This window comes from Pleurodeles waltl, chromosome 7, assembly GCF_031143425.1.
Source record: "Pleurodeles waltl isolate 20211129_DDA chromosome 7, aPleWal1.hap1.20221129, whole genome shotgun sequence".
NCBI lineage: Eukaryota > Metazoa > Chordata > Amphibia > Caudata > Salamandridae > Pleurodeles > Pleurodeles waltl.
The window spans coordinates 1,378,654,685-1,378,678,718 of NC_090446.1; the positions used below are offsets into that span (position 1 = coordinate 1,378,654,685).

General features: G+C 43.1%; 1 protein-coding gene across 5 annotated transcripts in view; it reads left to right on the forward strand.

Annotated features, from left to right (window-relative positions):
* PPFIA3 (PTPRF interacting protein alpha 3) overlaps window positions 1-24,034 on the forward strand; it is a 400,966-nt gene that overhangs the window by 143,964 nt on the left and 232,968 nt on the right. For all 5 annotated transcript variants that reach the window (XM_069200870.1, XM_069200869.1, XM_069200871.1 and 2 more), the window contains exon 4: window positions 3,073-3,237. In XM_069200870.1, coding sequence (XP_069056971.1) covers window positions 3,073-3,237 — 165 coding nt within the window. The remainder of the gene's footprint in view (window positions 1-3,072; window positions 3,238-24,034) is intronic.

Below are 24,034 nucleotides of genomic sequence, written 5' to 3' on the forward strand. Positions count from 1 at the left end.
AAGTAACTCTCATACTAAGATGAGCAAGTCTCATTGAATAACACTGACCAACTTTTCAGTGCCCTCATCAACACAGATTTAGAAAACAACTTGAGTTAAGGTCTACGATCTTCTGTCATCCTCTGATATTGACCTGCTCTGCATCACTGAAACTTGGCTAAGCGTTGACTGGACAGAAGTCTTACATGATGCCATGTCTGTAGGCTATAAAATCTTAAAGAAAAATCACATCATGACAAAGGCCAGAGGGGATGTAGCTGGCATCAACAAAATCCTCTATGCCAACAAAATACATTCTGAAATGTGTCATACTTGATTGTGAATCACTCGTTGTCCAGTGCGTTCCTACTCCTTCCATATTATCATTTCTTCTCATCTGTAGAACACGCCTTCTAGCCTCACATTGCAGCCCCACTTCCACAGACCTTTTCTAGATTTTGTCGCTTAGATTTTACTGAAATAGCCTAACAGCTATATAACAGAGCGGAGGAATCCAGTACTCAGTTTGACAAACCTGAATTGCCCATTCCCAAATGCCTATGCTCCAACACAAAATCACAGAATTTAGTTCAAATGGACACCAAGTGTACTTGTACTTCTCAGCATATACTAAGCACAATGTTTAAACCACAAACCACATTACTAACACCGGCAAGTATCACAAGTTCGGGATTTCATCAGCCTGTCCTCCATTTTTGCAAAATCTACATACACAAATGCCACATATCTAAAAAACTATGGAAGCAAGCTGACCATCACACCTTTCTTGCACAAACCCAGCTGATAAAAGACTATGGAAGTAAGCTGATCATCACACCTTTCTTGCACAACCCAGCTGATACTTACCCAACTTCCAAGATCTTTTAGTTCGGCAGTTCCAGCACTGGTTGACACCAGACGTTGACAGCATTATTCTTAAAAAGGCTACCACTTCCTCCCAGCAGTATTGACTGCACAGCTCAAATCCGTCAACTCTTACAAAAGATCTTTGAAAAAGACACTGGGAAAATCCCAACAACCCAAGGATCAACTCACTCTGTAACACAGTCTGGAGTCTGACGAGTTACTCTGTAAAAGGCAGAAATGCACCACTAATCACACTAGATATGGGCATCTCCCTCCAGAGTATGCTCTAGGCAGTACAAGCCTCCTTCCTTAGTTTGCTCCCATCCTCTGTGCAGTACCAACCACCACCTGCAAAGGATGCTTCACGCAGTCCTGAATAGGACTCTCCTTTTTTCTGCAGTATCAGCTGCTTCGTTTAGAAGAAGCCTATGCCAGATGGCTATTCTGCCCTTTGGGAGCTGTTCTGGTTTCTGGGTTTTCGGAAAGCCATGGTAGGGTCCTCCAACCCCTGGGTGAAAGGTACAAAAGCTATCTTGAGCTTGCTACTCTTTCCCAGGGAACAGTGTTCAGCCACATGAAGTCCTCAGAATAAACAGGCACTACTGATGCTGGCAGTTCGGACTGGAATATCTCCTTTGTAATGGGGCCAAGAATGTTTTTCATATGTTTGGTCCCTGATTGTAAAGGTACAACAATGAAAACCTCGGAATAAAATACAACACAGAGAAATATGAATGATACTGATGAATTCAAGCATTCTCTTCATCACATTTTTTTCTAGATAGGCAAGAAAGTTGTCTTTGCCTCGATTGTTACGTCAGCCTACAAGCAGCCCACCATAAGGGCTACGGAATGCTACCGCAGCGTGGGATAACTAGTTGCATTAAGCTAATTACGAGGTATGCCCAGCCGCGGTGAGGGTTGCTTCACGCGAAATACTTCTAAGATGACTCCATGAATCTTCTTAGTCTGCCGGGATCAAAGGGATGTGGAGACTCTTATCACCCAGGCGTGCAGGGTGGTCAAGAGATTCATAAATTGAGGCATCTTCTACCGTACTAGCGACCGGGAGGACTGAAATCTAGTTTCCGACTGGTGCCAGAAACAGCAGTAAACCTGTCAACAGAAGCCCCCCTCCCCTCAGGCCTAGAAAGTGTGATTTCCTGGTCTTTGGCTTTACGACCCACCAGGGAAGGTTTGAGGATTTGTGCCAATGATTGGTAGCACTGACACCTTTTTGGGGGTAAATACCCCTGGATGGCTTCTCCTTCACTGTTGGGGGTACCGCATGAGGCCCTTTGGTCAAGCCTTGCTTCACTTGTAGGTGGGAAACCGTCATATGTTGGCTGCTCCAGCAGTAACTAGCCCATGGTTACCCCAGATCTAGAGGGGATCCATCAAAATTGTGGGTAAAATGGTGTTCCCCAAACCACACAGTCGAAGATTGCAGTAAAATCAATGAAACACACATGTATGAGCACCTCCATGATGTGAAAAATCCTTTAGGTTGAAACAGATTCAGTTAAAACATTGTCATTTGTCATTCCCTTATTCCCAGAAGCAGTGACCCAGACTTCCAAGTTAATCGAGCTAAATACGTGGAAAGACTTTTCCCTCAATATCTAGTAGGCGATTAGTCTTTAATTATGAGAGTCCTATCCATAACCTTTCTTAAAGAATGGGTATAGGATGGAACCTCTTCCACTACTACGGCCGGCCTATTGTAACAGTGCAACCAAGAAAAGTGGAGACAGTCACCCTGCCCAGTAAAGCAAGCATGATTTGAATAATGCAAGTGACAGTGCAGAGGTTCCTGGGGTCCCCATCTCCTTCTTTGTCCGCTTTCTCCTTTTAGTTGTAGTCTCAGTTTTTCCATTCCATGTCTTTCTCAGTCTCCTTCACCATGTTCGGGTTTCCTTTGAGCAGCAATAAGTTATGCAATGGTAACATGCTAGTTTCAACACTTTAAAATAGCAGAAGCTTTGTATAAAGCACTGTTGGAAAGAAATCATGATTTGGTCTCTTTTCAATTATCGTTCGCTGCTTCAGACACCTTAGTTACCACCTATTTTTTCTTTCCCTACATTTACCTAATATGTTTCTTCTGTCTGCTCCACCTAACTTCCAATGCGTTGATCTGTCTTAACCAGCACGTCTCAATTTCAGTCTCTGCGCTTATGTTCCCTTTCACCCTGTTCTGTTTCATGTTTTTCTTCTTCATTGTAGCTGCTGTTGGAGCACTTGGAGTGCCTGGTGTCTCGACACGAGCGCTCTTTAAGGATGACAGTGGTTAAAAGGCAGGCCCAATCTCCTGCTGGGGTGTCCAGTGAGGTAGAAGTCCTGAAGGCCCTCAAATCCCTCTTTGAGCATCACAAGGCCCTTGATGAAAAGGTAAGTGTGGAAACCTGGTTCACATGAGAAGGAAGAAAGGAGAAGGGACACCTCTGAAGGTTAGGAGAAGGGACATTTCCTAAGGTGTCGCAGAAAGAACACATCAGAAGAGGCAGAAGGGACCCCTATATGAAGGGTGAGCAGAATGTACTTTCGCCACGTGACAGGAGAAAGATTTCCCCACTAGGAGAAATAGAAAGGATATCACTTGAGTGGCACTGGAAGGAATGCACTTTCTCAAAGCAAGGAGGACGATTCTGATTGGTAGAACAAGGCATGTCACCAGAAAAGCACAATGAAAGCTTTTGTTCATGGGGCAGGAGATGGTGCCCTATGGGATTTGTATGGCCTTTCTAGGTTTGGTGGTTGGACAAAATATTGATTAAAAAATATTGGGAGACAAACATATCAGGAATGAAATATTGTGAAACTCAAATATAGTGATGCACGAATATCATTGACAAGAATATCGTTTTTTGGGGCAAGTAATATTGTTGTAAATAATATTGATGTTTTTGATATAGTTTTTGTTAATATAATGGTTAAAATATAACTTTTTAATTATTTCAATGTGTTTTAGTTACAGTATAAATTTTATGTGTTACTGTTATTTATATAGGAGTTGTTAATTTTGTTTTACAATATTGCTTGTAATTTCAATTGATTTATAGTTTTTTTATTAATTGTTAATAGTAATTTATAGTGTTGCTGGTTGTTGGGTTTGTAGGAGGATGGGGTGGATAATTAATTACGTAATAATTATGAATTATTTAATACATTTTAATTATATGATTGATATTTATTACAATTGCTATAATGCTGATTTATTTTCGCTACGTTATTTGCGGTCTGTTAGGGTTATAGGGTGGGAAGTTAATTAAGTAATAATTAACAATTGTTAATTATTTAATTGTTTTTTAATTATGTAAAATATGGAGTACTGATTTTACTTGTATTTTAGTTGTGGGATGCTAGGTTTGTAGTGGTATAGGGTGGGAAGTTAAGTAATAATAATTATTTGATCATTTAATTTATTTAAATATGTAAGTTATGCAATTTTATTGTTATATTTTAGGTATGGGCTGCTACTTTTGTAGGGGTACAGGGTGGAAAGTTAATTATCGAATAGCAATTATTTATTAATTGTTAATTTTTTTACTGAACTGTAATTATGTAAATTGTTTATAGTTAAAAATATAAAAACATATATATTATGTTCGATGGCATGTGTAGCTGCAGATACACATGCTGTGCATATCCCGCCATCTAGTGTTGGGTTTGGAGTGTTACAAGTTGTTTTTCTTCGTAGAAGTCTTTTTTTGAGTCACGGGATCAAGTGACTCCTCCTTTCAGTGATAGTGCGCATGGGCATCGACTCCTTTGTTAGATTGTTTTCTTTCTGCCGTTGGGTTCGTATGTGTTCCCTCTCGCTCCGAAGCTTTCGGTTCGGAAACTTTATATTCACTTTATTAAACCGTCGGTATTGTTTTTGAACGTGTTTACATCTGCAATCGATCCGATAGTACAGTCGGGATCAAGAAAACGCCCTTCTTGGGCTTCTTCAGGCCTACCACGCCGTAGCCTGATGGATCGGAATCCATTCCGATTCTGTCCTCGCTGCCACGCAAAATTCCCTTATACTGACCAGCATGTGGTATGTAATCTTTGCCTTTCTCCTGAACTTCGAAAGGAAGATTGTGAAGCTTGCCGTTCGTTTGGGTCGAAAAAGACACTGCAGGATCGAAGGGCATGAAGACTCGAGATGGCATCAAAATATACAGAGTCCACCGACACCTTAGAGGAGGAGCAGGCACAGACGGCTGTTTTGATCCAAGATTCCGACTCCGAACGAGGATCAGAAGATGACAGCCAGCCAATCACAGTGGCACAGCATGTGAGTACACCTGCCCCCTACACCCACTTTAAAAAAATTGAGCAAAGCCTTGGGTGCATCACTGCTGGAAAGCTGTGGTTCCACCCGAAAGAAAGTTGTCAGCGACCGGCCCTTGGGTTCGGTGCCGAAAAAGGCCAATTCAACCCATAAACATGCCACGCCTGTTTCGGAGCCGGAGGCGAGCAAGAAAATAAGAAGCTCCACCTCCGAACCGAGCCGACGCCTACAACCTTTGGATCAGAAATGACTGCGTCCGGCTTTGGAGCCGAAAGCTCGGCTACTGTCTTCGGGACTGAAACAGCCTAGAACCACTTCGGAGAGGGAAACATCCTTCTACACAGAAGAGACAGGACTCTCGAGCTGTTTGAAACATATGCCCAAAACAGCCACTGAACAATCCTCTAAGGGCACAAAAACATCAGAACATCAAATAGAGGAATATGATATCCAACCAATTTTGGAGGTTATGGACAGTAAGCAGAGAAGAATACACATCCACAAAGAGACTGGGAAAATTATTGCTTCTCCACCTCCACAGACTAAAAGAAAGCTGACATTTCAAGGGGCTCTTGATACTGCTCCACCACAGCAAAAAAAAAAATGTAAGCGAAAGGAGAAGCCATCACCTCTCCAGCTTTCTCCACCACATTCACCACAGCTTTCTTTTTCACCACCACCTACTATCCCACCACCACTACCGTCACCATCACACTCCCATACCTATTCACAGGGAGACACAGTAGACCCTTGGGACATGCATGACTCAGACCCTATACTGTCCAATAATCCTGATCTTTACCCTACTAAACCATCACCACCAGAGAGTAGTACAGTTTACACCCAAGTTATATCTAGGGCAGCTGCATATCATGGGGTCCAAATGCATGCAGAACCTTTGGAAGAGGATTTCCTTTTTAATACATTATCCTCTACCCATAAACACTAGCAGTGCTTACCAATGCTTCCTGGTATGCTTAGACACGCAGACGACATATACAAAGAACCAGTCAAAGCTAGGGTTCTAACCCCAAGAATTGATGAAAAAATATAAGCCTGCATCAACAGACCCAGTCTACAGTACGCAGCAACTGCCACCGGATTCTGTTGTGGTCAGTGCAGCCACGAAAAGGGCTAATAGTCAGTCTTCAGGGGATACCCCATCCCTGACAGGGAAAGTAGACAATTTGATGCTGCAGGGAAAAGGGTAGCTATACAAGCAGCCAACCAATGGCGTATTGCCAATTCCCAGGCCCTGTTGGCAAGAAATGACAGGACACATTTGGATGAAATGCAAGAATTCTTGCAGTACCTACCCAAGCAACACCATAAGAGAGCACAGCAAATTGTAGAAGAAGGACAGGCTATTACAAATAACCAGATTAGATCTGCCCTAGACGCATCTGACACTGCATCTAGAAGTATTAATACCAGCGTTACAATACGATGACATGCATGGCTAAGGTCCTCTGGTTTTAAACCAGAAATACAGCAGGCAGTGCTTAACATGCCTTTCGATAAATAGCATCTCTTCGGACCAGAAGTAGATACTACTATTGCAAAACTCAGAACGGATTCAGATACTGCAAAAGCAATGGGAGCCCTTTATAGCACACATTTTCAGAGTTCCTTTTGGAAACAACAGTTTAGGGGAGGTTTTAAATCCCAAACTGCAGAGGCTTCCACCTCCCATCCAAAACAGATGCAGCAGTATTATTCAAGAGGGTCATTTAGAGGCTCTTACAGAGGACAAAACTTCAGAGCCAGAGGAAAGTTTACTGTCTCAAAGAGTGCTACCACACCCACAAAACAATGACTTCCCAAACATCCCACAATCCCACACGTCTCCTGTGGGAGGAAGACTGCAACAATTCCACATTCACTGGCAAAACATCACCACAGATCAGTGGGTACTCTCAATTAAATGCAATGGGTTATTGCCTAGAACTCATCTCTACTCCACCAAATATTCCCCCTTGTTCTCACAGACTCTCCAGACACACTGTTCTATTAAAACAAGACGTACAATCTCTATTACTAAAAGGGGCAATAGAAATGGTTCCCATCTTACAGCAAGGGACAGGAGTATATTTGCTATACTTCCTTATACCAAAAAAGGATGGTACTCTCAGAGCCATTCTAGATCTCAGACCTTTAAATCTATATATCCTGTCCGAACATTTTCACATGGTCACGCTACAGGACGTTATTCCCCTACTACAATAACACGATTGTATGACTGCTTTAGATCTGAAGGACGCCTACTTCCACATTCCCATACATCCAGATCACCGCAAGTACTTAAGGTTCTTAATATTAGGCAACCACTACCAATTCAAAGTACTACCCTTCGGGATAACAGCAGCTCCAAGGGTTTTCACAAAATGTCTAGCTGTAGTAGCAGCTCACCTCAGAAGACAACACATACATGTCTTCCCTTATCTAGACGATTGGTTATTAAAATCCAGCACTATTCTACAGTGTCAGCAACACACTCAATACACAATAGATACCCTACACACATTAGGGTTCACAATCAATTACTAGAAATCTCATCTTCAACCAGCACAGATTCAACCTTATCTAGGTGCAATTTTCAATACTCAAACAGCATTAGCCTACCCAAATCCACGGAGGATACAGGCTTTTCAATACCTCACATCACAAATCCAGGTCAATCAGTCTTACACAGTAAGATTTATCATGAAACTATTGGGAATGATGGCATCATGTATAGCAATAATACCGCATGCAAGACTAAACATGAGACCACTGCAACAGTGTCTCTCGCAACAATGGTCTCAGGCACAGGGTCAGTTACAGGATCTAGTGTTGTTAGACCGCCAAACGTATAAATCTCTGCAATGATGGAATCACAACAACTTAACAAAAGGACGGTCCTTTCAAGACCCAGTGCCACAGACCATAATCACAACAGATGCGTCAGTGACAGGTTGGGGAGCTCATCTCAACTACCTAACCATACAAGGGGAATGGGACTCAACACAACTTACCACATAAACCACTTGGAATTATTAGCTGTGTTCTTGGCCATCAAAGCATTCCAATCTCAGATCATACACAAGACAGTCTTAATAAGAACAGACAACATGACAACGATGTATTACCTGAAAAAACAAGGGGGGACACATTCATCCCAATGGTCCCTTCTAGCTCGAACAATATGGAAATGGGCAATTCACAATCAGATTCACTTACTAGCGGAATACATCCCAGGGATACACAACCAGCTAGCAGACCTTCTAAGCAGGACGCAGCAACAAATACACGAGTGGTAGATTCACCCACAGGTACTTCAATATTACATTCAAATATAGGGAACACCAGACATAGACCTTTTTGCAACCAGCGAAAACGCAAAATGCCAAAACTTCACTTCCAGACACCCACACCCCCAGTCTAAGGGCAATGCTCTATGGATCAACTGGTCAGGGATATTTGCTTTTGTTTTCCCCACTCTCCCGTTAATTTGATTTCTGGTCAACAAAATGTGTCACACCTCTCTCACCAGGATACTCATAGCTCCCACATGGGCATGCCAACACTGGTACACAACACTCCTGGATCTGTCAGTAGTGCCCCATCACAAACTTCCAAATATACCAGATCTGTTAACCCAAAACAAAGGTCAAATCAGGTATCCCAATCCCAGTGTGCTCAACTTAGCGATTTGGCTCCTGAAGTCATAGAGTTTGGATATTTACAGCTTCCATTAGAATGTATGAATGCTCTATAACAAGCATGTAAACCAACAACCAGACAATGCTATGGAAATAAGTGGAAACGGTTTGTATACTCCTGCCAACTTAAAAATATAGATCCACTTAAAGCTTCATTACAAGATATTGTGTGCTATTTGCTTCCTTTACAAAAGGCAAACCTGGCTTTTTCCTCTATTAAAAGCATTTATGGAAGGACTTAAACGCATTATTCCACCCAGAACTCCACCAGTTCCTGCATGGAATCTTAATATTGTACTCACAAGACTAATGGGCCCACCATTCAAACCCATGCACTATTGTGCTATTCGATTTCTTACATGGAAGGTTGCTTTCTTAGTAGGAATTACTTCATTAAGAAGAGTAAGTGAACTTCAAGCATTTACTCTAGAGGAATCGTTCTCTCAAGTACACAAACACAAAGTAGTACTTAGGACAAACCCAAAATGTTTACCTAAAGTGGTTTCACCTTTTCACAATCATCAGTCAGTGGAATTGCCAGTCTTCTTTCCATAGCCAGACTCTACTGCTGAAAGAGCTCTACACACTCTTGACCTTATAAGAGCTCTAATGTATTACATAGACAGAACAAAAGATTTTAGGACAACTAATCAACTTTTTGTTGCTCTATAACAACCACATAAAGGTAATCCCATTTCAAAACAAGGATTAGCTAGATGGATTGTGAGATGTATTCAAACATGTTACTTTAAGGCAAAAAGGCAACTACTAATAACTCCAAAAGCACATTCCACTAGGAAAAAGGGTGCCTCTATGGCATTCTTAGGAAATATACCAATGGCAGTTATATGCAAAGCTGCCACATGGGCCAAACCACATACATTCACAAAGCATTACTGTGTGGATGTTTTATCAAGACAGCAAGCCAATGTTGGACAAGCAGTGCTAAAAACACTATTTCAGACCACTTCAACCCCTACAGGCTAACCACCGCTTAATTGGGAGGAGAACTGCTTTTTAGTCTATGCACAGAATGTGTATCTGCAGCTACACGTGCCATCGAACGGAAAAATGTCACTTGCCTAGTTTACATCTTTTTGTGGCATGTAATGCGGCAGATTCACATGTGCCCTCCCTCCTCCCCGGGAGCCTGTGGTCGTTGTAGTACTCATTTGTACATATGTATATATATATTTGCATGGACATCTTACTTACTTATTATAAATCTGTAGTTGTACATACACAATCTTTCACTCCTTCCTTCACCCTTCTGCGGGAAAACAATCTAACAAAGGAGTCGATGCCCATGCACACTATCACCGAGAGGAGGAGTCACTCAATCCTGTGACTTGGAAAAAAGACTTCTTCGAAGAAAAACAACTTGTAACACTCTAAGTCCAACACTAGATAGCGGGATATATCTGCAGCACTACATGCCGCGAACAGATGTACACTAGGTAAGTGACATTTTCCATATATATATATATATATACATATATATATATACATATATATATACACACATATATATATATATCAAAACAAGGCCCTTTCAGGGTTAGAGTGACACATAAATTATGCAAAAAAAAAGGAGAACTCTGGGAAGTTCCCAATTTTAGGTGGAGAGCAGCTCTAGTAAGGAGCACTCTGCAACACCAGCGACACTCTAGATTTGCTCACCTCAAATGTCTGTTTATCTAGCAAAGTTTTTAAGTATAGGATCAGCACAGTGCTATCCACACCGAGCTAGATAGTGACAAAGTCTTTTGCCATTTGTACAGCAAAATCTTTAAGCATAGGATGGACAAAGTGTCATCCTTGCCGAGCTGTAAAATGACAAAAGCCATTTACCACTCCAGGCCTGGAGTGGTAAATGGCTTTTGTAATTTTACAGCTACCTTTACAGCATCGGTGCATGTCTGGGCGGGGAAACAAGGACTCCGAAACCACAAAGTCGTGAAAAACGAAAGCGAAACAACTCTTTTGTTTTCCACGACTTCCTGGTTTTGGTACTTTAACCACTCATGTCTGAACAACGTACATGCGTGGTTAAGGTACAGAAGAAGGGAGTCAGAGTCGAGGTGAAGGAGGAGGAAAGTTGGGCTGGGACTGGGGCTGTTTTTTTGGGGGGGTAGGGGATGGTGGGGGGCTCGGGGTGATTAGGGTTTGGGGGGCAGGGTTTAGGTTTAAGGGGTGGGTTGGGGTGTTTAGGTTTTAGGGGCAGGGTGGGGACTCGGGGTATTTTTAGTTTTTGGGGTGGGGTAGTGGACTGGGGGTGATTAGAGTTTGGGGGAGGGGGTCAGGGTTTAGGTTTGAGGGGTGGGTTGGGGTGTTTAGGTTTTAGGGGCGGGTGGGGATTCGGGGTATTTTTAGTTTTTGGGGTGGGAGCTGGGGGTGATTAGGGTTTGGGGGCAGGGGGAGAAGCATGCTGGAACCGTGCGCGCTCATCGCTAATGCCTTTACCAGGAATGCATTTACAATGGTAAAATCGTTGTAAACGCATTCGTGGTAAAGGCATTAGTGGTTAGAACGAGGCAGTTGTTCCGACCTCGTTGTTGAGCCACGGGTGCTTGACGCACCCGTGGTTCCGACATATAACCGTCTGGGCGAGACACCCAGCATAAAGACTGTAAACCACACCTCACTTCGCCAGCAAGGAATGTGCACTCCTGGGGAAATCACACAATCCAGATTCCCTCGATGTTCATTGTAAAAGTTATTTAGGTGCCATCTTACAAATCGGCTACCCAATGCGTTTGGTGGTCTATCCGTCTTGTTCATGGGTGAGTCAAAAACTTCCTAGTAATATCATTAAAATAAAAAACACCATCAAATGAAACATTGACATGATGGAAGGACTGGAGCAGTGTGGTCGAAAATGACGGCCATTTCTAAGTTCCTTAACATCGTGATTGGATAATACATTAAAGCTCAGTAAACCAAACAAAAAAACAAGTAAAACATTGTTCCCCCACCGATATCATATCCACACACAAAATCTGCCATATTGTTATCTCATCAGTTATAGGTGATACATGAATTGCAAATCAATTTGGAACATAAACATATTTGTATGTTTCGGCTCTAAGGAACCAGTATAAGCAAAATGAGCAGATATGGCAGACTCTGTAAAGTAATTGCCAATTTGCCCGGTATGGTGGCCATTCTAACAAAAATGATCAGTGTACCTAAAAAATCCAAAGTAGTCTCACATAAGGTAAGTGGTCTCACACATAGAATTCCAATTGTTGGATTAAACATACTTCAAGTTATTTTTCTAGGCAAATAGGAAAGTTAGAGGGGTGCACTCACAGGATGATCATGAAAGGTAGTCCATAACGTTAGGAGCATTCCCGTGATTTTATGTTACTTGTTGGTTCTAACCTCTGGTGCAGCTGTCTTCCAAAGATTGATGTATGAATTGTTCATGGATTGTGAAGTAGTTTTTATTTTGAGGCTGGCATATTAATTACGTGAAAGGCTGAAAAAGGAACACTGTGATCACCTGGATAAAGTGCTTGATATATTAGTGATAAGGGACTGGATGCTGGCTGCTGGCTGTTGTAGAGCATAGTATGTGCAAGCTTTCTGAACAATATTAAACATTATCTAGGGAGACTGTGCTGCAGGCCTGAAGTTAGTAATCAGAAAATGAAACCAAAAAAGTTTGATGAAAGCAACTAAAGCTGCACCAGCCCAAGCAAATAAAGCTAACATTAGTTCTTTCCTCAGATTAACCCATATCTGTTCCAAAGTTTGTTTAAATTATTCAGAGAAAAATGTAGCATATGAGGCGATTATTGATAAGGAAGTAAGATTTGTTTGACCACAGGTATGTCAAGAAGCTTTTAAGTGCTGCAAAAAATGAAATGTGAATGTACTTCTGGTTCTTTGCTCTTACAAAGGAATCAGCCACATGTAAACAGTTTTGCCACCCCTGGTTTGAGTGGCATAGGCTGGTTTTACTTTTACAAGTGGAATTGCATTTAAGAGAGGTAGCAATAGCATTTGCCTCAAGATCTCTTTTATCAATCGGAAGAATGTTTTTGTACAATTGAACAGGCTACATTGAAGTTTGTACTTTGTCGGACCAATCCCTGCAGTATATTTGATGTACTGAATTAGTGTTGAGGTGCAACTGTTTGGTTAAGAAGAGTTTCATGTTAATTGGTTGAATGATAGAGAAAACTATGTTTGTCAAAATAAAGTGGATGGAAGTTATGAAAGAGACTTGGGTCTGAGAGTATGCTATAGAGGGTTGACCAATGAAGACAAATATGGAAGGCAAGAACAGCTTTTTGTGGGAATTGAAACATGAACTTACAGATGAGGATGGGTTTCCATTTAGTCTGTGTAGAATTGTTCCGCTCAGAGTGAAGGAACATAGGCCTTCATTACAACCTCGGCGGTCTTCTCGGAAGACCGTGGAGGAAGCGGTCACAAGAATACTGCCAGTGCTGGCGGTATTTCTGGCTCCCTATTTCGACTTTTCCGCTGGGCCTGCGGAAAAGTCACATCAACATTGCTGCCAACTCGTAATAGAGCCGGCAGCAATGTGGATGTGCAGCAGGTGCAGTAGCACCCGTTGCACATTTCACTGCAGTGAAATGCGCGATGGGCTATGCCTGGGGTCCCCTGCACTGCCAATGGGCATTGCATGGGCAGTGCAGGGCCCCCCAGGGGCACCCCAAGTCCCCCTTACCTCCAGCCTTTCCATGGCGGTGTTTACCGCTGTGGCCAGGCTGGTGGCCGGGGACTCATAATCCCCAGGGCAGCAGTGCTTGCACCGCTGCCGTGAGGATTATGACCGCCAGACGAAAGCCTGGCGCAGTAGTGGAGGGGCCGGCTGTATGGGTGTAGCTATTGTGCCACGGTCATAATAGGTGGCGGTACACCATCAGCCTGTTGGCGGTGTTACCACCAGCTTACCGCCGGTCGCCAGGGTCGTAATGAGACCCATAGTTCTTAAAGTTTGTCATGAAAGTCATCTAGGAATTGTTAAAGCTAAGGGGAGAACAATAGATTCATATTGGTGGCCAGGAATAGACCCCCATACCATTGTTGTGTTGGAGATTGTGAAAGTCTGACATCACAAATTAGGTTTAGTTCATCCTTGCGTTCCATCAGGAGTCCTAGTATGTCTTGGCTAAAGTGTAGCCCTTAACATCATGGCTCAAAAAAGCACTCAGTTTGTTGTTAAAATGTATAACAGGACTGCTGGTATCATTCTCCAAATGCGCAGAATTAGAAATTGTCAAAAGAGCTGATTCAAATCTAGTTAAGATTTCTTGATAGGGTATTTTTTGAGATGCGGTTACCCATTTGTATTCTGAGTTATTAAGGAGTTCAAGTTTAGTTCAGGTAGTGTGGAAGACTACTTAGGCAACAATGGAATACAATTCCATTGTCCAATTGTCTTTATTGCCTATTGGTAATAGGGCAGATGGGAGGCTTAACAATATAATAAAAAGCACTATACAAATAGCATATAAAAACAGGGTGGAGAAGAGGAAACTAAATTCATGTTATGGGGTTAATGCATTTCACCTAATGAAATTACTGGATACAGCCACTCTGAAATTATGAGAGGATGGGTGCCTTACTCGAAAGATAACATAGGTTGGATGTTGTAAATCTTAGATTGTGGAACATGAGTTGGATGTGTAAATCCTAGATTATGGATTGGTCTCAATATTCGGAAAGAGTAGATAAAAAATTTGTAATCCATATACAAAAAAGTATTACGATAAGCAAGTAAAAAAAAATCATATATGTTTAGGACAATGGGTAAGCCTTAAATGCAAAATAAAAGTATTGCAAGGAGATTACTTTTTCCCAGATCCCTTAAGAGTAGTTCAGTTGTTGAAGAATCCAGTAAGGCTGATTATCAGGAAAGGTGGGCTTGTTTAACAGTAGCCACCATGCAGAATAACGTTTGACAGATATCTGATAGCGAATTCTAGGCGCAGATTCCTTACCTTAGAATTATGCCCCAGCATCAGACTGAATCTGAAATGTTTTGTGAGCAGTCCCCCTGCGCACCAGTAGGTGGCATTATTCGGCTGCATGTGGCGTCATCTGTGACGTCCGTACCAAAAGTGACATGCTCTATTATAGGCACCACCCCAGCATGCTGACACCAATTCTTTTCTTATTGCACCAGTCAGTGCAGATCCAGAGAGAGCTACACCCAAACCTTTTTTGACTGAACTTTTTCGACCTTTTATAGAAGTTTTTTTGAGGTCTTTTGGTGTGGATTCTGTCCACTACAAAGAATGGTTTCAAGCCCTGTGGTGCCTGTCACCGACTGATGTCGGTGACAAACTTGAATTTTGTCTGCCTCTGGTGCCTTAAGTATTGCCACAACACGAAGACCTGCGTCCACTGCCGTTGGCATGCACCCGAAGGCCTTGACGGAGTGGTCCCTCAAGCTCCTTGCTGCTTGACATGCACGCCACAAGTCTCGTTCCCCAGCAGAGAGAAAGGTTCCGGGATTGGTCATGGAGCCATCATTCTTCATCACAATCAAAGTCGCCCAGGCAAGTACAATGAGAATTAAAAAGAGTAAGAAGTCGAATAGGTCTTAGACTGCCCCCATCTGTCGAAGTAACTTGAGAGATCAGGGAGTGTCGTCATTTGAAACCTGGCTCTGTGGTTGAGCTGGGGCCAGCTCTGCACTTCCATGGGTTTCTGGAAGCCAAATCGACCCCCCAACCATCTCTGTTAATTTCATGAGGCCATGCACCTCATATTTGAGCGGCCCATCTCAGTTGGTGCAATTTCGGTTATGTGGGTTTGAGGGGCCCCCACTGGTTTCCTGCTGATGATTCCTCCCTCAGCGCCATTTGGGCCCCTTCGATTGACTGATGGATGCAGACCATTGCAGGTCATACCACCTCAAACTTCCCCCACATCGTTCCTGATGTCGACGGTCCCTCCGGTGGTGCCGTTCCCATTCTTATCCCTGACTCCAATGCGGAAATGGATGGGCATCATCCATCACAAACTCTGACGCCGACTGGAGCCATTCCTCCCAGGCTAAAGACTGAGCCCTATTCCTGTGGGCAAGGACCTTGCTAAGAATGGGAGGGGCCAGTGCTCTTAGAGCAATACCAGCCCTTAGACCCCCAGCATGGACTGGTGTGAGGAGTTGGTGGATTCCAGTGGACTGGACACCTCTCCCGATATTGGCTTGGTTTCTTCCTACTGTGACTATGGAGAAGGCTGCCACATTTGCTATGGTGGTGAGGAGGGCGGTTGAGGTCCTGGACCTTCAGCTACCCTCGATGCTGTCAGGACTAACATCTTGAAGGAGGTGCTTCAGGCGCAGTCACCTTTTCAGAACTGCTTCTCCTATTTAATTAAGCCCTCCTGGGCGTCCTTTTTGGGACCTGGTCCAAGCCCTACACAGGGGCTGCTGTGAACAGGACAATTTCAAGCTGCCATCGCTCAGCCCCAGGGGACCCCTCTTTCCTTACCTAACACCCCACCCTGGAGAGCTTGGTGGTCCAAGCCTCCAGTTCCTGGGTAAATCCTGGCGCATTCGCTACCACTCCACTGGATTGGGGATCCAACAAGCTGGACACCTTAAGCAAGAATATTTTCTTCCGCTAGCTTGGCATTGTGGTTTGAGAACACCGAAATGCTTTTTGAGCCAATACTCCCTTTCCTTGTGGGATTCGGTCACGCAACTGCTGCCTATAGTCTTGGAGTATGCTCTGGCCATACACTCTCAAGCTATGGCTGATGGAGGGATGCAGCTAAGTTCACAATCAGATATGGGCTGGAAACGATGACTCACTAGGCAGAGTGGTTTGTCAATGGCCCTTAGGAGTCACACCTGGCTGAGGACAACAGTCTTTTCAAAGGATATCCAAGCTTTGCTTATGGACATGCCCTTTGATAGCTCCTGTCTCTGCGTGCAAGCGTTTCAAGGACAGCAGTGCTACAGCCCAGTCCTTGGGTCCTTCCACGGCCTCCTGTCAACCTCAGTCCACCTTTTGCTTCTTTCGTTGCCACAGAAGGGGTTTCCAGCCACCACAGCCCGCAAACTTCTCAGGCATGGCTGAGGGCGTGGCACCCTCAAGCCTTGTGGGTTAGGCAGCCAGAGGTCGGGCCAATCCACTTCCCTTCCCCCCTCCTCCTGGCAGCCACAGCCTCCAAGCCTCTAATCCTCTTTAGTTTACCTTTCGACCATCATGTGCAACCAATGTGGGGCATGATATGCCATCACCTGCACCACTGAAGGTCAGTTAGACCACTGTGTTCTCCAGATTGCCTGGAGGGGCTACTCCCTCACCTTTGTGACTAGCCCTTCACTCGTGCCACTCACTCAAGACATGCTGACGGAGAACAATCTCCACTTACGCTGCCAGGAAGTGGCAGATCTCTTGGCCAAAGGAGCCATAGAGAGGGTCCCGGCATCGGAAGTAGGTTGTGGTTGCTATTCCCACTACTTTCTGGTGCCCAAGAAGGACGGAGGCCGCTGTCCTATCCTATATGTGCGCCCTCTCAATTTCTTCCTTAAAAAGGAGAAATTCAAAATACTCAGTCCTACCTTCCCTCAACTTGGAAAACTTGTTGGTAGCGTTGAACTTGCATGGCGCATACTTCCACATTCACATCTTGCTTGTCCACAGGCGTTACCTGCAGTTCACGGTGAGCTACGAGCACATTCAGTTCAATGTGCTTCTTTTCAACCTTACCAGTGCCCCTCAGGTGTTCACCAAGGTGATGGCGATGGTTACCGCTCATTGTGAAAATCAGGGGTTCTAGTCTTTCTATATCTTGATGACTGGTATTGAATGCGGGCTTGGCCCACGTGGTCGTCTCCCACCTCTATACTGCAGTAGACCTCCTGCAGTCTCTGGGGTTCACTATCAATGTGCCAAAGGTGTACCTGACTCCCTCTCAGATGGTCCCCTTCATCTGAGCTGTTCTGGATATGGTGCAGTTTCGGGCTGATTCTGCCGAGCGGCATGTCCAGGATATTCAAGCTGTGATACAATGTTTCAGCCTGTATCCTGGGTTTCCGTGAGACTGACTCTGAGGCTATTGGGCCTTATGGCCTCCAGCACCATACTTGCGACCCATGTCCTCTGGCATATGGCAGCTTTGCAGTAGGATCTGAAGTTTCCGTGGATGCAGTATCAGGAGAATCTCTCCAACATGGTCTAGATTTTGGAAGGAACAGCAAAAGACCTTCAGTGGTGGTTAACGAACAGCAATTGGGTCAATGGCAGAACCCTCCCCCTTCTCCGACCAGATCTGACAGTGGTGACAGATGGGTCACTCCTGAGATGGGGTGATCTCTGAGAGATTGGGGATCAGAGGCCTCTGCGCTCAGGCAAAATCCAGACTCCATTTCAACCTACTGGAGTTTCGGGCGATCCAGCTGACAATGAAAGCCTTTGTACCCTCTATCAAGGCAAGGCTAGTAGGTTGGTAAGGCTAGTAAGGCTAGTGCCTTACTAGATCATATTAGTGATCTAGTAAGGCAAAAAAGGGGAAGATATGGGGAGGTAACCTAAGAAATGTTAGACGTATGTATGCAATTTATTTATGTTGCCACTTCTCATGTGTGGAAATTATGAGATTTTTTTTTAGTCATGTTGGTTTTCTGATCAGTTGATCAATTTATATATATTAGTCTGTTTTTAGTTTTCTCATGTTTCTCTTATTTACTCTTCGCATATTGTGTTTTTCTTTTTTCTTTTTTTATACGGGAGAATGTGTGGTGTCCCTTGACATTTTATTCTCCCTCATTTGACATCTGGAGTGTTAACTTATGAATACACAGAGCATTCACTGCTTGGTGTAGTAATATATAAATTCCTAGCCTTTATTGTCCTAGTTTTACTGTCAGGCCATATGTTGTTTAGGAAATTAAAGAATACTTAACATAGGGAATGCAGATTACAGTGGATAACTGTTAGTTCTTCGTCATGGGAGTCGCTTGCTGTTGATAAACAAGTGAACAAAATAGTAAGCCCTTGCCTTAAAAATTGGGCTAGAATAACAGAAGACTTTATCGGGGATTGAATTGCTCCATGGAAAGAAAAGCTGTACAGACATGTCAGTACTTTACAAATTTTTACTTTGTTTCATCAGAGTAGGTTTTCATGTCCTATTAACATCGAAAATGTAAGCGACTCCCTTCTGGATACGTCTGTTGTGGAAAGAAAATGGCAAGAAAATTGATATTTAGTCATAAACGTTTTAAATGACTTTTATTGTGAATGAAAGATGAATGCAAAATTTCCTAGCTATCTTGAAGGAACGTTTCAATTCTATGAAGGTCATAGAGATTCCAGAAACCTATACAGTTCTTCAGTTGGTACTCCATTGATAGGCTTTTGACCTTTGGCAATTGCGGACCCACAAAGCATTAATGGTTCTGTGTGCCAAACCTTTGCCAGTAGAAAAAACATTTTGGATATTGACAATGCCTGCCTCCATAAGAACCAAATCTCATTCCGCTTGGCAATCCAGTTTGGGTGACCTGACAACGAGAAGCACATAAAGCCCTTATCTAGCCAAAGCAACCAAGCCAACACATACTGGCTGCAGCACACTACTGGAGCCTGCTTTACGAGACTCCCACTATTCACCAGAATTAATTACTTTGCAGCAGAGAAAATAATCTAAGGCACATGATACTATGAACAGCGCAGTTTCTCAAAGGTAATTGCCAGAAACAAATTAAGGACACTCCAACTACCAACTGATTAATAAGACATTAGTCTAACCAGTTCATTGTCCTGAACAAGACGCTGAACAAGACTGTATCAAAACGCATCAGCGATAGTGTCCAGGGGTATTAAACGACTCCCCAGTCTCCAGAAAGAGCCCCCCAAAAGGAGAGATATAAACTTCTTGACCTTTCAGATATTATCGAGGGTCCAAGATCTCCGTTACTTTGAACAGTGTACAGACAAATTTAAGAACATTCACAATCCATTTATTTTATTTAAAAATTACAAACTGGTACTGCTCCCCTTATGTTTTGAACAAATGATTCTTTCACACTGTACAAACCTTTCTTTGTCAGAATGTCAGTTTAATCATGTAGGAAGATGGAATTAACTGGTGAATGGATAAACTTGTATCAACAGTGTTATCAAAATGAAAAAATAAACTATTTTATTCATTGTTACTCTCTGCATAATACTGGATGAATATAATATACTTTTTTGTAAAATAATATACAGATACAGAATAAATTGTACTGTGGTCATCAGTTTACCTATATCTCTTCTTGATCTGACTACAGAACAATTTCATAGACATAACATGTGAGGTATTGTTTTCTTATACATTTAAATCTCAACCCCGACACCAACGGGACCCTCTTTGCCAGGTCAAACTATAACATTGATAGATGTCCCTGGGCAAGTCTTGCTGTTGTAGTCAACACCCTGGAGCACAAGCCCTGGGACCTCCCAGTGTTTCCTGTAATATTCCAATTATTAGACATAGTAATCCTTCCAGGACTAATGAGGTTAGATTGCCCTGACTGTCAGAATTTTCAGATACTGGGAAATAGGGAGTGAAAAATCCCAAAAAAGGGACAGAAAAACTGACCACAATTGCGATCTCCAAAACAGTGTCACGAGAACCACATTTGCTCTCTGTCTTCTCACTTGCACTGACAGTCTTGCAGTCTATGCAAATGGAGGGAATGCTTAAATATAAGTCCTTCCCATCTACTAAGGGAAGGCGACTGTGGGGGCGGCCATCATGTCAAGATTCTAGAAGAAGGATCTTGGGAGTTGATGGTCTAGAAGAGATGCTAAAAGATTTCTCACCAGGGTTCCATCTGTGCCAAAGTGGATCAAATATGCCTGTATCAGGACACCAGGCACTGTAGTCTCTCAGGAACATAGAGTTCTCACCTGCTATTAGAGTCTGCTTTCCTGGCAGATTTTCCGCTATAACAGATATTTTCCTGTTGAGGCAGAAATGCCAAAACTCCTTGGCCACCTCTGCTAGGGCCCCGTATCGTGTTCAACCCAGTCTGTTGATGTCTCGGGTTTTGTACTTAACAGCCTTTTGTAAATATGAATCTATGGCCTGTGCTGGACTCTTCCCCTATAGGGAAGAAATACTGTTCTTCCAGCATCTCTTCCTGGAGATCGTTTTTCCAGGTCCCTGCCATTGTGATCAGGGTAATGCACTACTATTATACTGGCATCTAGGAGCATACAGTGTGGAGAAGTCCCTGTACAACCTAGTTCTGTGCCTGATGGGTATGTATGACGAACTAGTTACATGGGAGTCAATTCCTGCCTGAGCAGCTAAAGGATCAGAAGAAAACACAGGATTTCTCCAGTACAGCTATTGCTAGGTCTTGAGCCAGGGATAAACTACTAGAAGTAATTGCCTAAAAAATGAGTGGAAAAAAACTCGAGACAGGCCGTCACTGTTGGTTTGTTGCTCCCAGATGATAAAGGAGAGACCAGGTACGGAGCACTGTTAGATGCCGTTCAGAGACCCCAATACTGGTTTGGAGCTCTGCCACAATGCTGCTTGCAGAAGGACCTCTGGGATCCCAGGAGAAGGCGGCGGGGATACACACTGGCTCTTTTGCAAGGAAAGAGCGGGTAATCCACAAGGCGCGTCACACACAAAACCTGGGACCTGAAAGGGAAAACAAAGAGTATCAAGCTCCACAAAACAATACACAATGACAATGTTTAATATTAATTTAGACTCCTGCCAAACAAAAGCCATTAAAATAAAGCCAAATCCGAATACCTCAGCTAATATTATAACAGCCCATAAGGAAAGCACTAAGCAGCGAAGAAAGAGGAAATGCTGGTTTCTTAATAACCGTTATATTGATGTCCCTAGAAGAAGACTGGTTTGAAATGTTTACTTTTTCCAAGAACTCGTGGGACATGTAGTGCCTTTGTTTATTATGATTTATCTGTTTCTTTGAAGAGTTACTGAGATTAAAATAAAGAAAGCAGTACATAATCTGCTTCCCTAATAGAAATCTCAGTTACCTTATCAGAGTGAAATAATACTGGATGCTGCTCTTTGGTGCGCAGACAATCAACAACACTCACCCTCTTGGCTAGTGTCCAAGCCACAAAAATGCTGCCTTCCACAGGATGCGTTGTAGATATGCCTCATGCATGGGACTTAGTGGAGGTTGCACCGGTTTAAAAGATACTGTTTAACACCAGAGGTCTTGCCCTAAAAACCTGGATTTGAGATTTGTCTTGACAGATGAATCTTGTGCATCTCTTGGGCAGGGTTATGTGTAGATTACCACCATTTGCACAATCATTTGTGTGTGATCAGACACATCTTGGTCTTGCTTTGCCCACCTTGTGGAAGAGGGGATTTCAAGTAAAAGTAACATGCTAAGAAAGTACTTCTGGCCATCCTTACCATTGTCTGCTTTGCATTGTCATTTGTCGGGAAATGAGTATTTTTTTATCAGCCAAATGTCTACTACTCTTAAGACCTGACTCTCCCATTATCGACATGTGGGTATCTCAACCACGTTAGCTTTTATAGCTATAGAACTACAGAGCTTTGCACTGCTGCACTACTGCAAAGCTGTAGCCACATATGATTCACGCATGTGTGCATCATACATAGTACAATCAAATACTTGTATGTGTGTGCCCTTGATAGTTGCCTTTTTTTCTTCCCGGGTTAATTGAAACCTTTTTCTCTCAGCTATCTACCCTGATACTTTGGAAAAAAAAATGCATTTATTTTTGCCATTATTTTCCCTCTATACCCATTTTCCCTGCTGATGATTAGCTTATTTCATAGTGCTTAAAGTCATGTTAATCTTGCCCTTGGCTGCGTGTAGCAAATAATCTACATTATCTGTGCGTCTCACACATCGAAATTTGTTGTTCACTGCATGCCTGCTCTGTGCTGGCATCATTACCAGTTCCTTGTAGGACTGCTTGCACACAGAATAAGGGTGCAGCAATTTTACACAAAGTTTAGTGGCAAGTACAGAGTTGTGCCCACTAGATTGCAGACTTGCTCCCTTTCCCATCTGAACATCACCTTACTGGCCTTACTGAAGTCTGACTGGGTTCTAGTGGGAATGTAAAATTGCCTGATTTCAAGACTGTTTTTTTCCTGCTACCTATTGACTTGTTCTAGCTAGACCCCGTTGACTGAGTTCAAGAAAAGGACAAGAAGCACGAAGGAGCAGAGAACCTCTTGTGAGTTTAGACCTAAGACTTTGTGGTACTGTTGCCTTCTTGTCTTGGCATGGCTGTCCCATGTGTTGGTGCGCTCAAGTGGTGAGCTGGTCTTTCCTTCAGGGCACATTGTTACAGGTTTCAACATCAATGGGTTGAACTAGTTTTCACTCGCTCGACATAGAACAGAGTGGCCAAGTGTTCACTTACTTTTGTTACTCTGAAGACAGGCAGCAATAATACATTCCTAGCTCCACCTGTTGCAGTCTAGTTGGCAGTCACAAACTGATCGCTTTTGCCTGTCTCCTTACTAATCTTCTGCTCCACAGTTAAATCCAACTCTCACACTGTGTTGGTGGCCTTGGACACAGGAAGTGATCTAAGTGCAAGAGGAAGTCCAGGAGGTAGTCCATCTGCAGTTTTCAGAAACACATTCAGTCCTTTTAAAAAACAAGCACAGTAAAATGGGTAAGTGACAATATGCAATGATCTCTGCCAGACTAGTCTCAGGACTCCACCTTGCAAGGGTTTGATTGGGAAGTTGCTCCAATACCTGAGGTGCTACAAAGCACATGCCTCTACCATTTTCTATGCCTGTTCACTTCTTAGAGGAGCTAGAGTTGACTAATCTCCCTGGCATGGTACTGGATTCTTAGGACCATCATCACACTGGATGTCTGCACTGGGAGAAAATATTGAATCTCTTGATTGCTAGGGACCTCAGCCTCTACATAACTCCTCCTTTCACCACCCCCTTGCCCCTGGCGCTAAGTTCTTTTTTTGGATGTTATGGAGAGCTTGTGTTTACACGTTCATAACTTCTTTCCACAAAAGGTATCAACTTCTAATTGATGTACTATTTTTCCAACTATCTTGAGAGTTTCATGGTAGGTTTGTAGCTTCCCCTAGAAGCAACTGAGAAAATTGCTGAAGTTTAGTTAAATTTGTTTTTATGAGAAAATGGGGAAAAAAGTGGTGTGCAAGAAAGCGTTTGTTTTCTTAAAATTACATCAAAAAAAAGGTTGCTG